Genomic DNA, 13,176 nt, shown 5'->3' with positions numbered 1-13,176 from the left:
GCAACGGTGCATACTCAGGGAGAACACTTTTATCTTGAAATTTAGTGAGAGATCATCTTATAATGCTACCGTCAAGCAAAGCAAGATAAGATGCATACAAGATAAACATCACATGCAATCAATATAAGTGATATGATATGGCCATCATCTTGTGCTTGTGATCTCCATCCTTGAAGCACCGTCGTGATCACCATCGTCACCGGCGCAACACCTTGATCTTCATCATAGCATCATTGTCGTCTCGCCAATCTTATGCTTCTACAACTATCGCTACCGCTTAGTGATAAAGTAAAGCATTACAGGGCGATTGCATTGCATACAATAAAGCGACAACCATATGGCTCCTGCCGGTTGCCGATAACTCGGTTACAAAACATGATCATCTCATACAATAACATTTAGCATCATGTCTTGACCATATCACATCACAACATGCCCTGCAAAAACAAGTTAGACGTCCTCTACTTTGTTGTTGCAAGTTTTACGTGGCTGCTACGGGCTTAAGCAAGAACCAATCTTACCTACGCATCAAAACCACAACGATAGTTTGTCAAGTTGGTGTTGTTTTAACCTTCGCAATGACCGGGCGTAGCCACACTCGGTTCAACTAAAGTTGGAGAAACTGTCACCCGCAAGCCACCTATGTGCAAAGCACGTCGGGAGAACCGGTCTCGCGTAAGCGTACACGTAATGTCGGTCCGGGCCACTTCATCCAACAATACCGCCGAACCAAAGTATGACATGTTCGTAAGCAGTATGACTTATATCGCCCACAACTCACTTGTGTTCTACTCGTGCATATAACATCAACACATAAAATCTAGGCTCGGATGCCACTGTTGGGAAATGTAGTAATTTCAAAAATTTCCTATGCACACGCAAGATCATGGTGATGCATAGCAACCAGAGGGGAGAGTGTGATCTACGTACCCTTGTAGACCGACAGCGGAAGCATTGTGACAACGCGGTTGATGTAGTCGTACGTCTTCACGATCCGACCGATCCAAGCACCGTTACTCCGACACCTCTGAGTTCTTGGCACACGTTCAGCTCGATGACGATCCCCGGGCTCCGATCCAGCAAAGCGTCGGGGAGGAGTTCTGTCAGCACGACGGCGTGGTGACAATCTTGATGTTCTACTGTCGCAGGGCTTCGCCTAAGCACTGCTACAATATGACCGAGGTGGAATATGGTGGAGGGGGGCACCGCACACGGCTAAGGAACGATCACGAAGATCAACTTGTGTGTCTAGAGGTGCCCCCCTGCCCCCGTATATAAAGGAGCAAGGGGGAGGGGCAGCCGGCCTAGGAGGGGGGGCGCCAAGGGGAGTACTACTCCCACCGGGAGTAGGACTCCTTCCTTCCTTGTTGGAGTAGGAGAAGGGGAAAGAGGGGGAGAGGAAGAAGGAAAAGGGGGCTGCGCGCCTTGTCCAATTCGGACCAGAGGGGGGCGCAAGCCTCCTTCCTTTTGGCCTCTCTCCTCTATTCCCGTATGGCCCAATAAGGTCCATATACTCCCCGGCGAATTCCCGTAACTCTCCGGTACTCCGAAAAATACCCGAATCACTCGGAACCTTTCCGATGTCCGAATATAGTCGTCCAATATATCAATCTTTACGTCTCGACCATTTCGAGACTCCTCGTCATGTCCCCGATCTCATCTGGGACTCCGAACTCCTTCGGTACATCAAAACTCATAAACTCATAATATAACTGTCATCGAAACCTTAAGCGTGCGGACCCTACGGTTCGAGAACAATGTAGACATGATCGAGACACGTCTCCGGTCAATAACCAATAGCGGAACCTGGATGCTCATATTGGCTCCTACATATTCTACGAAGATCTTTTATCGGTCAGATCGCATAACAACATACGTTGTTCCCTTTGTCATCGGTATGTTACTTGTCCGAGATTCGATCGTCGATATCCCATACCTAGTTCAATCTCGTTACCGGCAAGTCTCTTTACTCGTTCCGTAATACATCATTTCACAACTAACTCATTAGTTGCAATGCTTGCAAGGCTTATGTGATGTGTATTACCGAGAGGGCCCAGAGATACCTCTCCGACAATCGGAGTGACAAATCCTAATCTCGAAATACGCCAACCCAACATGTACCTTTGGAGACACCTGTAGAGCACCTTTATAATCACCCAGTTACGTTGTGACGTTTGGTAGCACACAAAGTGTTCCTCCGGCAAACGGGAGTTGCATAATCTCATAGTCATAGGAACATGTATAAGTCATGAAGAAAGCAATAGCAACATACTAAACGATCGGGTGCTAAGCTAATGGAATGGGTCATGTCAATCAGATCATTCATCTAATGATGTGATCCTGTTAATCAAATGACAACTCTTTGTCCATGGTTAGGAAACATAACCATCTTTGATTAACGAGCTAGTCAAGTAGAGGCATACTAGTGACACTCTGTTTGTCTATGTATTCACACATGTATTATGTTTCTGGTTAATACAATTCTAGCATGAATAATAAACATTTATCATGATATAAGGAAATAAATATTAACTTTATTATTGCCTCTAGGGCATATTTCCTTCACTTGTGATGTGGAAGAAATAAAAGCGACGGACTGCATAATAAAGGTCCATATCACAAGTGGTAATATAAAGTGACGTTCTTTTGCATTAAGATTTTGTGCATCCAACCATAAAAGCACATGACAACCTCTGCTTCCCTCTGCGAAGGGCCTATCTTTTATGGTGATCTTCACCTTTCCTTTTTATATTTTATCCTTTGGCAAGCACAATGTATTGGAAAGATCCTGATATATATAGCTAATTGGATGTGAGTTTTCATGAACTATTATTGTTGACATTACCCTTGAGGTAAAAGGTTGGGAGGCAAAACTATAAGCCCCTATCTTTCTCTGTGTCCGACTAAAACTTCATACCCATAAATATTGCGTGAGTGTTAGCAATTGTGAAAGACTAAATGATAGTTGAGTATGTGGACTTGCTGAAAAGCTCTTATATTGACTCTTTCTGATGTTACGATAAATTGCAATTGCTTCAATGGCCGAGATTATAGTTTGTTAGTTTTCAATGAAGTTTCTGATTCATACTTGAAATTGTGAATGAATTGGTACTTTAGCATAAGAAATCATATGACAATATATATATATATATATATATATATATATATATATATATATATATATATGTTGTTATAAGAATGATCATGATGCCCTCATGTCCGTATTTTATTTTATCGACACCTCTATCTCTAAACATGTGGACATATTTTTCTATATCGGCTTCCGCTTGAGGACAAGCAAGGTCTAAGCTTGGGGGAGTTAATACGTCCATTTTGCATCATGCTTTTATATCGATATTTATTGCATTATGGGCTGTTATTACACATTATGTCACAATTCTTATGCCTATTCTCTCTTATTTTATAAGGTTTACATGAAGAGGAAGAATGCCGACAGCTGGAATTCTGAGCTGGAAAAGGAGCAAATATTAGAGGCCTATTCTGCACATCTCCAAAAGTCCTGAAACTTCATGGGAGCACGTTTCAGAATATAAAAAAAATATTGGGCGAAGGAAGTACCAGAGGGGGGCCATCCCACCATCCACGAGGGTGGGGGCGCGCCCCCTACCTCATGGGCCCCCTGACAGCCCTCTGGTGCCATCTTCTTCTATATGAGGTCTTTCATCCGGGAAAAAATTATAAGCAAGCTCACGAGACGAAACATCGCCGCCACGAGGCGGAACCTTGGCGGAACCAATCTAGGGCTCCGGTGGAGCTGTTCTGCCGGGGAAACTTCCCTCCGGGAGGGGGAAATCATCACCATTGTCATCACCATCGATCCTCTCATTGGGAGGGGGTCAATCTCCATCAACATCTTCACCAACACCATCTCATCTCAAACTCTAGTTCATCTCTTGTATCCAATCTTTGTCTCAAAACCTCAGATTGGTACCTGTGGGTTGCTAGTAGTGTTGATTACTCCTTGTAGTTGACGCTAGTTGGTTTATTCGGTGGAAGATCATATGTTCAGATCCTTTATGCATATTAATACCCCTCTGATTATGAACATGAATATGATTTGTGAGTAGTTACGTTTGTTCCTGAGGACATGGGAGAAGTCTTGCTATAAGTAGTCGTGTGAATTTGGTATTCGTTCGATATTTTGATGAGATGTATGTTGTCTTTCTTCTAGTGGTGTCATGTGAACGTCGACTACATGACACTTCACCATTGTTTGGGCCTAGGGGAAGGCATTGGGAAGTAATAAGTAGATGATGGGTTGCTAGAGTGACAAAAGCTTAAACCCTAGTTTATGAGTTGTTTCGCAAGGGGCTGATTTGGATCCATATGTTTCATGGTATGGTTAGGTTTACCTTAATACTTCTTTTGTAGTTGCGGATGCTTACAATAGGGGTTAATCATAAGTGGGATGCTTGTCCAAGGAAGGGCGGTACCCAAGCACCGGTTCACCCACATATCAAATTATCAAAATACCGAACGCGAATCATATGAACGTGATGAAAACTAGCTTGACGATAATTCCCATGTGTCCTCGGGAGCACTTTCCTTTATATAAGAGTTTGTCCAGGCTTGTCCTTTGCGACAAAAAGGATTGGGCCATCTTGCTGCACCTTATTTACTTTTATTACTTGTTACCCGCTACAAATTACCTTATCACAAAACTATCTGCTACCGATAATTTTAGTGTTTGCAAAGAATACCTTACTGAAAACTATTTATCATTTCCTTCTGCTCCTCATTGGGTTCGACACTCTTACTTATCGAAAGACCTACGATAGATCCCCTATACTTGTGGGTCATCAGGATCTAACACAACAATCGTTGGTGCCATTGTCATGTGAAGGCACCTCAATGCATTTCGTTAAGTTGATGAATCCTTATCGGATGTGAGCTTGGGGGAAATCGTTTGCTAGGGTTCCAGGGAGATAGAGGAACTCAGGAGCTAGGGTTCGTCTTGCAAACGGGGAAATTTCATCCCAAACCGTTTAGTGACACATCATCGTACCATTCATAATTCAATTAGCCTTGTTACAACCAAAACCACCCTCGATGTGTCGCAAAGCTACTCAAAGGCTACATTTACCCTTTTATTAACTATGGTTCTATTGAAGTGGATTCGGGGTGAAAAGTATAATTTTCTGAAATCACTAGTTGGAGGGTACCCGTTACAAAAAACACTCTCATCTTCTCTTATGGTGACGAGTGGCTCATTGCATGTGTAACACTTGTCGCAACCTGAGAGTTTCATGTTTTTCTAAATGTATTACCTCTTGAACCGTATACCCAAATAGTTTTTATCGTTGTGTTTCTCGCATCGAGATCCTCTAAAATAGATCCCATGTTAATAAGTTTGGACAAATTCCCCTCCTAAAAAAATGGAAACAAAGAAATGGAAAAAACGACAAACAGAAACCCGGAAAGACAACCGTACTTTTCACTTTTCGTGAACCATTTCCAAGAAGGATAGTTGTGCTTCTCACAGAAGCACAAGTATGCTTTTTTACTTTTCAAAAAGCAAAGTTGTGATTTCTATGCTTCCTGATAGTGAAAAACACGTCAGCGCTTCACTGTGAAGCACAACTCTACTTTTTTCACACGGAGTGCTTCACATGATAGAAAAAGACAAAATAGTTTTTTCCCCACAAAAACATAGGAAAAAACAAGCAAAATCCACCCCAAACCAAAAAAATAATCCAAAATGCATGCAGAAATGAATAAAAAGACGTCCCCACAGGTGTGCCAAGCGCGCGACATGTGACGGCGGCCGGGTGCACCATTTGTCAATGCAGGAGTGTCCCGGGTGCCCCCTAGAGGTCCTCGTGAAGGGGGTACCCTCCAGTTAGTCGCCAGAGCTATGTATCACCCATTGCGAGGTGAAGTTCAGTCTCGCCTTTCGTGAGCGCTCTACTGGGCCGGCCCTTTACTGTATGGCAAGGTTTTTCTGTTTCTCATGTTATGCACAATTTTGTTCTGTTTTTTCTTTTCTTTGTTTTTTTGTCAGTTTTCTTTCTTCTTTCTATTTTTCACCTGTTTTCTTCTGTTTATTTTCAAAAAAAATTCAACACGTGTCTACTCTTCTTTACACAGAATGTACATTTATTATACACGCTTAACATTTTTCAAAAATACATTTTCCCAATATATGCCTTTGATGTCTACTTTTTTCATGTATGTTATACATTTTTCCTATACACTAGGAACATTCTTTTATACCAATTTCACATTTTTATACATAATTAACATTTTTTCTATGTTTTGATGTCTACTTTTTTTCATATATGTTTTACATTTCGATGTTTTCATGTCCGTTGTACATTTTGTCGTATACATTAGGAATATTTTTATAGATGTTTAACATTTTTTAGATACCTGGTTAACGTTGTTTTTATAATATCACGTGCATTTTTTTGAATCACGTGAACATGTTTTTGTTACTATATGTATTCAAAAATTGTTCACATTTTTGAACGTTTTCAATATTTTTTTAATTTCCTGAACTTAATTGAAAATTTAAGTTTTGTAGGTAATATTGAAAATTTTAAGTTGTATATAAAACAAAAAAAAGATAAAACTCGCCGAGCAGTATGTGGGTCGGCCCATTTACCAGGCTCCCCTGAAGAGTTGCTGCTTCCTTGAAGAAGTCGTTCCCCCCGGTGAAAAGAATCGCCGAAACAGCGGTCGGATTTGCTCAAAAACAAAAAGTTAGTCGGTCGTTCCCATATACTCCATTAACAGCAGGTTGGGCCTTGTCCGCCCAATCAGCCCGCGACGCTAGCCTAGGGTTCTCGTCGTCCGTCTCCCAGAAACCAGAGTCCCTCCCACTCAATCTCCCTCTCCCCCCTTCACGACCCCCATCCGGCGGCGGCGCCCCAACCCCGTCAACCACCGCCTGGCTCTGCCGACCAGCGTCCTGCCCCCCTCCGGCGGATCGGCGGCGAGCTTTCTGAAGCCAATATGGTGAGTAGCTCAGGCTTTTGAGCCAGGTCCTGAAGCCGGCATGGTTGATTTGATGCTCGTTTGTTGTACAGCTGTTCTTCTCCTACTTCAAGGAGCTCGTCGGGAAGGAGGTTACGGTCGAGCTCAAGAACGACCTGGCCATCCGCGGCACGCTCCACTCGGTGGATCAGTACCTCAACATCAAGCTCGAGAACACTCGGGTCGTCGACCAGGACAAGTATCCCCACATGGTATGACCATCTTCATCCGGCTTATGCCAGTGCTTAATTAGTCAATGCCTATAAGCTGCCTGCCTGTTTTAGTAGAGCGCTGTATGGATCGCTTGATTCCCTAGATGAAGACTAACCCAATATCTTGCTGCTTAGGTGATTGTTTTTGTGTCATACTCTTGTTATAGGCTGCAAGGTGCGTTCGTTGACTTAGGAAACACAGGGTAGTGGTTGGTTCATATGTTGGGATCATAGACTTGGGATTCCAGATTCTTGGTGCAATGGTTAAGGTTTTATCTTGGAAGTTAAGACCAAAGAGTAGGTTTAAGCAAGCAATCTAATTGTAAGTTATATACCAGTGATGGTTGCGCTGCGTCATCTCGACTTCCTAGCAGTCTACCTTAATATCATTAGTTAGAGCTCAATTCAGGGGTGTTGTCTAAATGGATGCTATCCACGCTTCCTGAAAAAACATACAATTTTGGTCTAAAGCTCTAAAGACATGGTAGAAATAATAAGGCATAACGTGTGCGACCTGATTATATTCTGTATATTCTATATGCTGATTCAGTTAAAGTCTTAAACGAGTGTCTCTAGTGGGTCTCTGTGTTATGTTTCACATACCTCATATGTTGATTCAGTTAAGTTTTAAACTAGGGCCTCTAGTGTTAACCAGACATGGTTAGCTCATGCTGTACCAAAAAATCTGGTAGTACTCGTTTGATCTTGGTACGTTAAGCTTCTTGAAATAACAATGCCTCATAAGGTTAAGATTCTAGCTGCATACATGCAACAAATTTTGTACTAGATTGGTAATGAGTGCTTCACCTGGTTTATAACATGTTATAGAAGGTGTTGTTACTACCTGCACAGGAAATGTTGGTCCCTTAATCCCTGTACACGTTACACATGTAACAATCTGAACAGTTAGAATTGAATTGTTGTGTGAACCTTGTTGTTTAAAAGCCAACATTGTGCTGGAATCAATGTTTGTAAGGCGAGGCGACGCCTTAGACACATACATATACAATATATGGCAGACAATTAGGAGATTTAACAACTAGCATTAACATAATAAACTGTACATACATATGTGTTTAAGGAATTGCGCATCTCTATCCTAATCTCCATGGATGCCTCGGGACACTTATCCACATCACTATAACCCCCAGAAAGGTGCTGCTTCAGCCTTCTCACTCCAGCATGGACTATCTTGCCACACAATGTACACTGGAGTAAATCTTTCCTCTCTAAATCTGGCCAGAACCCATACTTCCAAACTGGATCATCGGATGTAGCTCTTCTCCTAGGATCGTTGAATAGATCATAAGCATTACCAGCCACAGGATCCATGAGGACAACTGGCTACTGCAGCAACACTGAGAGAAGGCCCAATCAGCCATGAAATAAAAAGAGAGAAGAGCCAAATCACTAGAGCGACCAGATCAAACATGGGGAAGGAGAGAAGAGGTGGTGGGGCTGCTGCCTTGTGGATGGAGAAGCAGATTTGGGAGGAAATGGATGCAGAGGAGAAGGAACAGGCAAGCAGCCAAGCACATCTAGCTACACTGCAGGGAGAAACAGAGTATTGGAGGGGTGGAATAAAAGCAGAGAAGGGCAGGTGAGAAGCGAGACTAGAATGGGAGTCACACCTTGCTGTTGCTCCAGAGGAGGAGGGGGAGCTGAGCCCGGAGAGGAGAGGCACAGATCGGAGCCATGGAGGAAGGAGCCGCTGCCAAAGGTCAGAGAGGAGAAAAGGAATCCCTTTCGCGTGGATTGGACAATTGGTTCGATCCTCTCTCCCACCCTCCACCTTGTACCTGTTTGCAGTTGTGCGTGGGCCCAATCTTTCCTGCGGAAGTTTCCCGCTCGGTTCACTCTTCCTCGCATGGGAGCAGCCAAAGGCATCTGAATGGCCCAAGGCGCCACCTTGCATGCCTAGGAAGATGATTCATATACCCTATGATCTAAAGTGAATGCTTTACAAAGCTGTCTAGGGCAGGCTCGACGTCTTGCCATCGGAGGGTGCCCTGTCGCCTTACAGACGCCTTTAAAACAATGTCTGGAATATTTTTTTCTCCATACGACCAAATGGGCGATGCATGCCATTTTGGATAGAATATAATGCACTGATCTAGTATTGTATATCTGTAGTTGTCCTTTTGGGCAGGTAAGTTGAACTACCGATATTCTGTGGAGGTATTTCAGAGTGGATACCCTTTTGAACTGCTCTCATTGGTATTTAGAGTAGATAACCATTAGTGAAGATTGCTTGTTACTAGAAGCGTGCGGGTGCTATGCCGCACCGCTTGACTCCGAGCGTCTCACTGGTTGCTTCAGTGTTCCTTGTATTGGTAGAACACGGTCAGCCACACACACAAGAACAAAGGCCTAGGCAACACAAGAAGTCAAGAACAAAGAAACCGAAGGACTCCAACCAACAAACGCAAAGAAATAACAACAAAATCTTAAGACACCGCCCCTAATAAAGTGACAGACCGCACCATGCTCCCCAATGCAAGAACACACAGCACGTGCGCACCATCGCAACAACCATAACCCCCAAAGATCCATCAAATCAAAATGGAAACACGTCGCCCAAAACCCATCGACCAAACACCCTCGCGTTCAGCCCTCCCTCAAATTCCCATTTGTTTTATTGAGGAATCACTCTTGATCCTCTAAAGTCTCTTCTCCGTCTAAAACTCAAAGTCCATCTGTCTCTCGTGGAAGCGCTTTAGAGTGATCAACATTGAATCTCAGGATTCAGAATGACATGACCTCCTCCTCATTGCCTATCCCCAAACCAAACCAAAACTAAAAGAAGGATCACAACAAAAGGGAAAATCAAGGATGGTTAATGAACTAATCGAAATGCAGTCACACGACATGAAGTAGTTCCTACACATACTCGCTGGACTCGCAACATATTCTGGTGGCCTCGGTGATGTGGAACCCAACCTTGGGCTCCATGATGCCGACATTGAACTTGGCCTTCTTCCCCTCCTTCATCCTTGGCAAGTTGAGCTATCTGTACCTATACCACCAAAATCAGCACCCACGAGGCCAAGAAATCATTTATCCGTTGTGGCGGCATTACACCGGTTCAGAGTGTCAACGGTGAATAGAAGGTGGTGAACCCGGTGAGCTTGAAGGCCATGCTGAAACAGTCGAGGTCCAGCACGAAGGAGCGGACGACGTCTACACTCCGCCTAATCTTATTGATGCAATAGGTCGAGGTTTAACACGGAGGAGCGGACGACGTCCACTCTGCCCAATCTCGTTGATGCAATAGGTGCGGAAGAGCACGGACTTGAAGGGAAGCTAGAATAGAAAGATAGAGTGACACAACAGTCGAGTGAACCGACGCCATAGTTTTCGGTCGCAAGTAGCAAAGTGACCCTTCTCGTCTCTCCTAAGGACCCCAATTAAGCAAACACATGTGCAGCAGACACACACTGCTGAAAAGGGCAACTAAGTGACACGGGACATCATATTGGGCTAGGTGTAACAAGTGTCCGGTAGGGGTGGGCAGAAAAACCGTGAACCGAAAACTGGATCGAGAAAACCAAGGCCAAAGTCGAAAAAGGTTAGCAATGTTCAAAACCGAACTTAGCTCATTGGACTCAGATATTGCATCAAGGCCTAGCAAACTAAGCCGAATAGGCAATAGCCCATCTACCAACTACACCTACGTAGCCTTACATCTGCCCAAACGTACGCAACCCCCAATCCTAATGCGTTCCATTCTAAACCGTAGCACGGCCACCTCCGTTCTCCTACCTCGCATAGTCCCAGTAATCGCCAGCGTCCATGACTTGTACGCGGCTGTGGCCATGGCTCCTTCTGTCCTTCATGGCCGAAGGTTGTGCCTGGATCTCCTAACGCACAGTGTCCGGTCGTTCACATGGCTTCCACGTGCGATGGCCATGGCTCCTTCATGGCCGATGATAGCATTCATAGCACTCTCATAGCCTGCGGCTCGCCAACAACGATTTCTGGCATTTCCTTTCTCCTACCATTATTGCCAGTGCTTGATTTCTGCTCGTATGTTCCATCGTTTCTTGCTTATTAAGATTTGACTCCTGATTTGTTCCTCCCAGAAAATAGCGGTCCTCTTCAGTCATCACCGAGGGCTGAACCAAGTTCTAGGTGCAAAAATCAATCGGTTTTGCATTTGTGGAGTAACCGACCAGTCATCACATACACGAAGGAACCAAATTTCTTTATTAATTGAAGAACCGAACTGATCGATTTGGTTAGACCAAACGCCTAGTCTAACGGACATCCCATGCGGTGACAAAAAGTAAATCCCATGTAGTGACCAAAGGGACCCATCGAGTGACCAAGTCAAAGTCGTGGGGCAAAATTTCAAATTGTACACCTTAATTGACTGAGAGCTTTAACCCCTACTCCCTCCGTCCTTGAAAGAGTGTACGTCCAACTTTGTTGGAGGGTCAAACTATCTCAAAGTTTGACCGAGTTTGTGCAAAATATATCAATGCTTGTGAAGCCAAATAGGTATATGACGAAAATATATTTTATCATGAGTCTAACGCTACTATTTTTTTTGCTGGGAATCTAATGCGACTAATTTGATAGCATAAATGTTAGTCTATTATTGTATAAATACGGTCAAACATAAAGAAGTTTGACTTTTCAACAAAGTTGGAAGTACACTCTTTCAAGGATAGAGGGAGTAGGTAGCTTATAGTGAATTAATAAAGGACGAGTGCATATAGGTATTCCCAAAGGGAAGTAAAGCTAGTATCATATAGTATAATGTTTTGTTGGCCGTGATAGTTGCCTGTATGTCAGATATCTTTCATGTCCGTGTTTGGTCACCAAACCATGTATGTTACGCCACTCTTGTCATGCTCGGCCGGTCAATTAGTATATCTGGAGAACACTCGGATGCATCTGTTCGTCGCTACTATGGAAACTAGTAAAGTAGTACTAACATTGATCTCATTTGCACACGCTAATCTGACAATTCCTGTTGGCAGCTATCGGTGCGGAACTGCTTCATCAGGGGATCTGTGGTGCGTTACGTCCTGCTTCCGCAGGACGGGGTTGACATCGACATCCTCCATGATGCCACCAGGAGGGAGGCACGGGGCGGCTGATTGATATAGTTTATTCTCTTTTCTCGGCCGTGAGATAATTCTAATCTGATTTGTGGAACTGGAACATGTATGGACTGACATCGGCATTGCTTAACTCTGCCTGTGGTACACTTGCAGTGCAAATTATCCAATGTTACATATATCAATGTGGTATTATCAAAGAGCAACAACCAAGCATTGCCATGCTGTACTGCTGGTGTTGATGCAAATTTCGATTGACGTCGTTAGATCAGGTCCTTTGGTTGTTTGAGATTCTTCAGGCTCCCTTTGGAACGCCTAATATTTCTGGGCGACTCTACTGAAAACTGTGGCCTGTGTGACGTTCCCTGAAATTTCCTGAGACTCGAGCTTTGTTGTTGCGTGTTTTCCCATGGTTGCTTGGGCAATGTTGCTGAGAAGTGCTAACGTTGTTGGCATGTACTGGCATGCTGCTGACTGAGTGGTCAAAGATGGATGAGTAGAGCGCATGGTTTGGTTGGGAATCAGGTTGAGTGCGACCTGTACTTAAAGCGAAGTACAAACACTGCTGGAAGCAAAAGATGGGCATTTCAACCTTTTACAGTTGGTGATGAGATGACGCCACCATCCCTCTTTCGTGTGTCTGTCTGTGTAAGATGTTGGTAGTAATTTAATTTGGGTGGTGGTACTATACTAAAAAAGTGGTAGTAGTATTAACGGTGACTTGTACTCTACTCCTGCGCTTTGTTGCTCCCAAGCAAAGCACCTAGAGATGCTAATTTCCTCGAGAGAAAGAGAAAAGTAAGGTGTAGTGTGGGTCGAGAGAATGATACACGTTTCCCTCTGCTAGCATCAGGAGACGCGTGCAACAAGGTCAGGAGACTTGTACAATAAGATGATGTAAG

The 13,176-nt window shown here is 43.8% G+C and overlaps 1 protein-coding gene across 1 annotated transcript; it reads left to right on the top strand.

Annotated features, from left to right (window-relative positions):
- The first annotated feature begins 6,756 nt into the window (after window positions 1-6,756).
- On the top strand, window positions 6,757-12,532 carry LOC119331235 (sm-like protein LSM2). The gene is made up of 3 exons (XM_037604411.1): window positions 6,757-6,978; window positions 7,050-7,208; window positions 12,194-12,532. The coding sequence occupies exons 1-3, from the start codon at window positions 6,976-6,978 to the stop codon at window positions 12,311-12,313; spliced, it is 282 nt and encodes a 93-aa protein (XP_037460308.1). The 5' UTR covers window positions 6,757-6,975; the 3' UTR covers window positions 12,314-12,532.
- Window positions 12,533-13,176: the final 644 nt, after the last annotated feature.

Source organism: Triticum dicoccoides, chromosome 7A (assembly GCF_002162155.2).
Source record: "Triticum dicoccoides isolate Atlit2015 ecotype Zavitan chromosome 7A, WEW_v2.0, whole genome shotgun sequence".
NCBI lineage: Eukaryota > Viridiplantae > Streptophyta > Magnoliopsida > Poales > Poaceae > Triticum > Triticum dicoccoides.
Note: the sequence above shows the minus strand (reverse complement) of the source record. Positions and strands in the feature narration are given on the sequence as shown.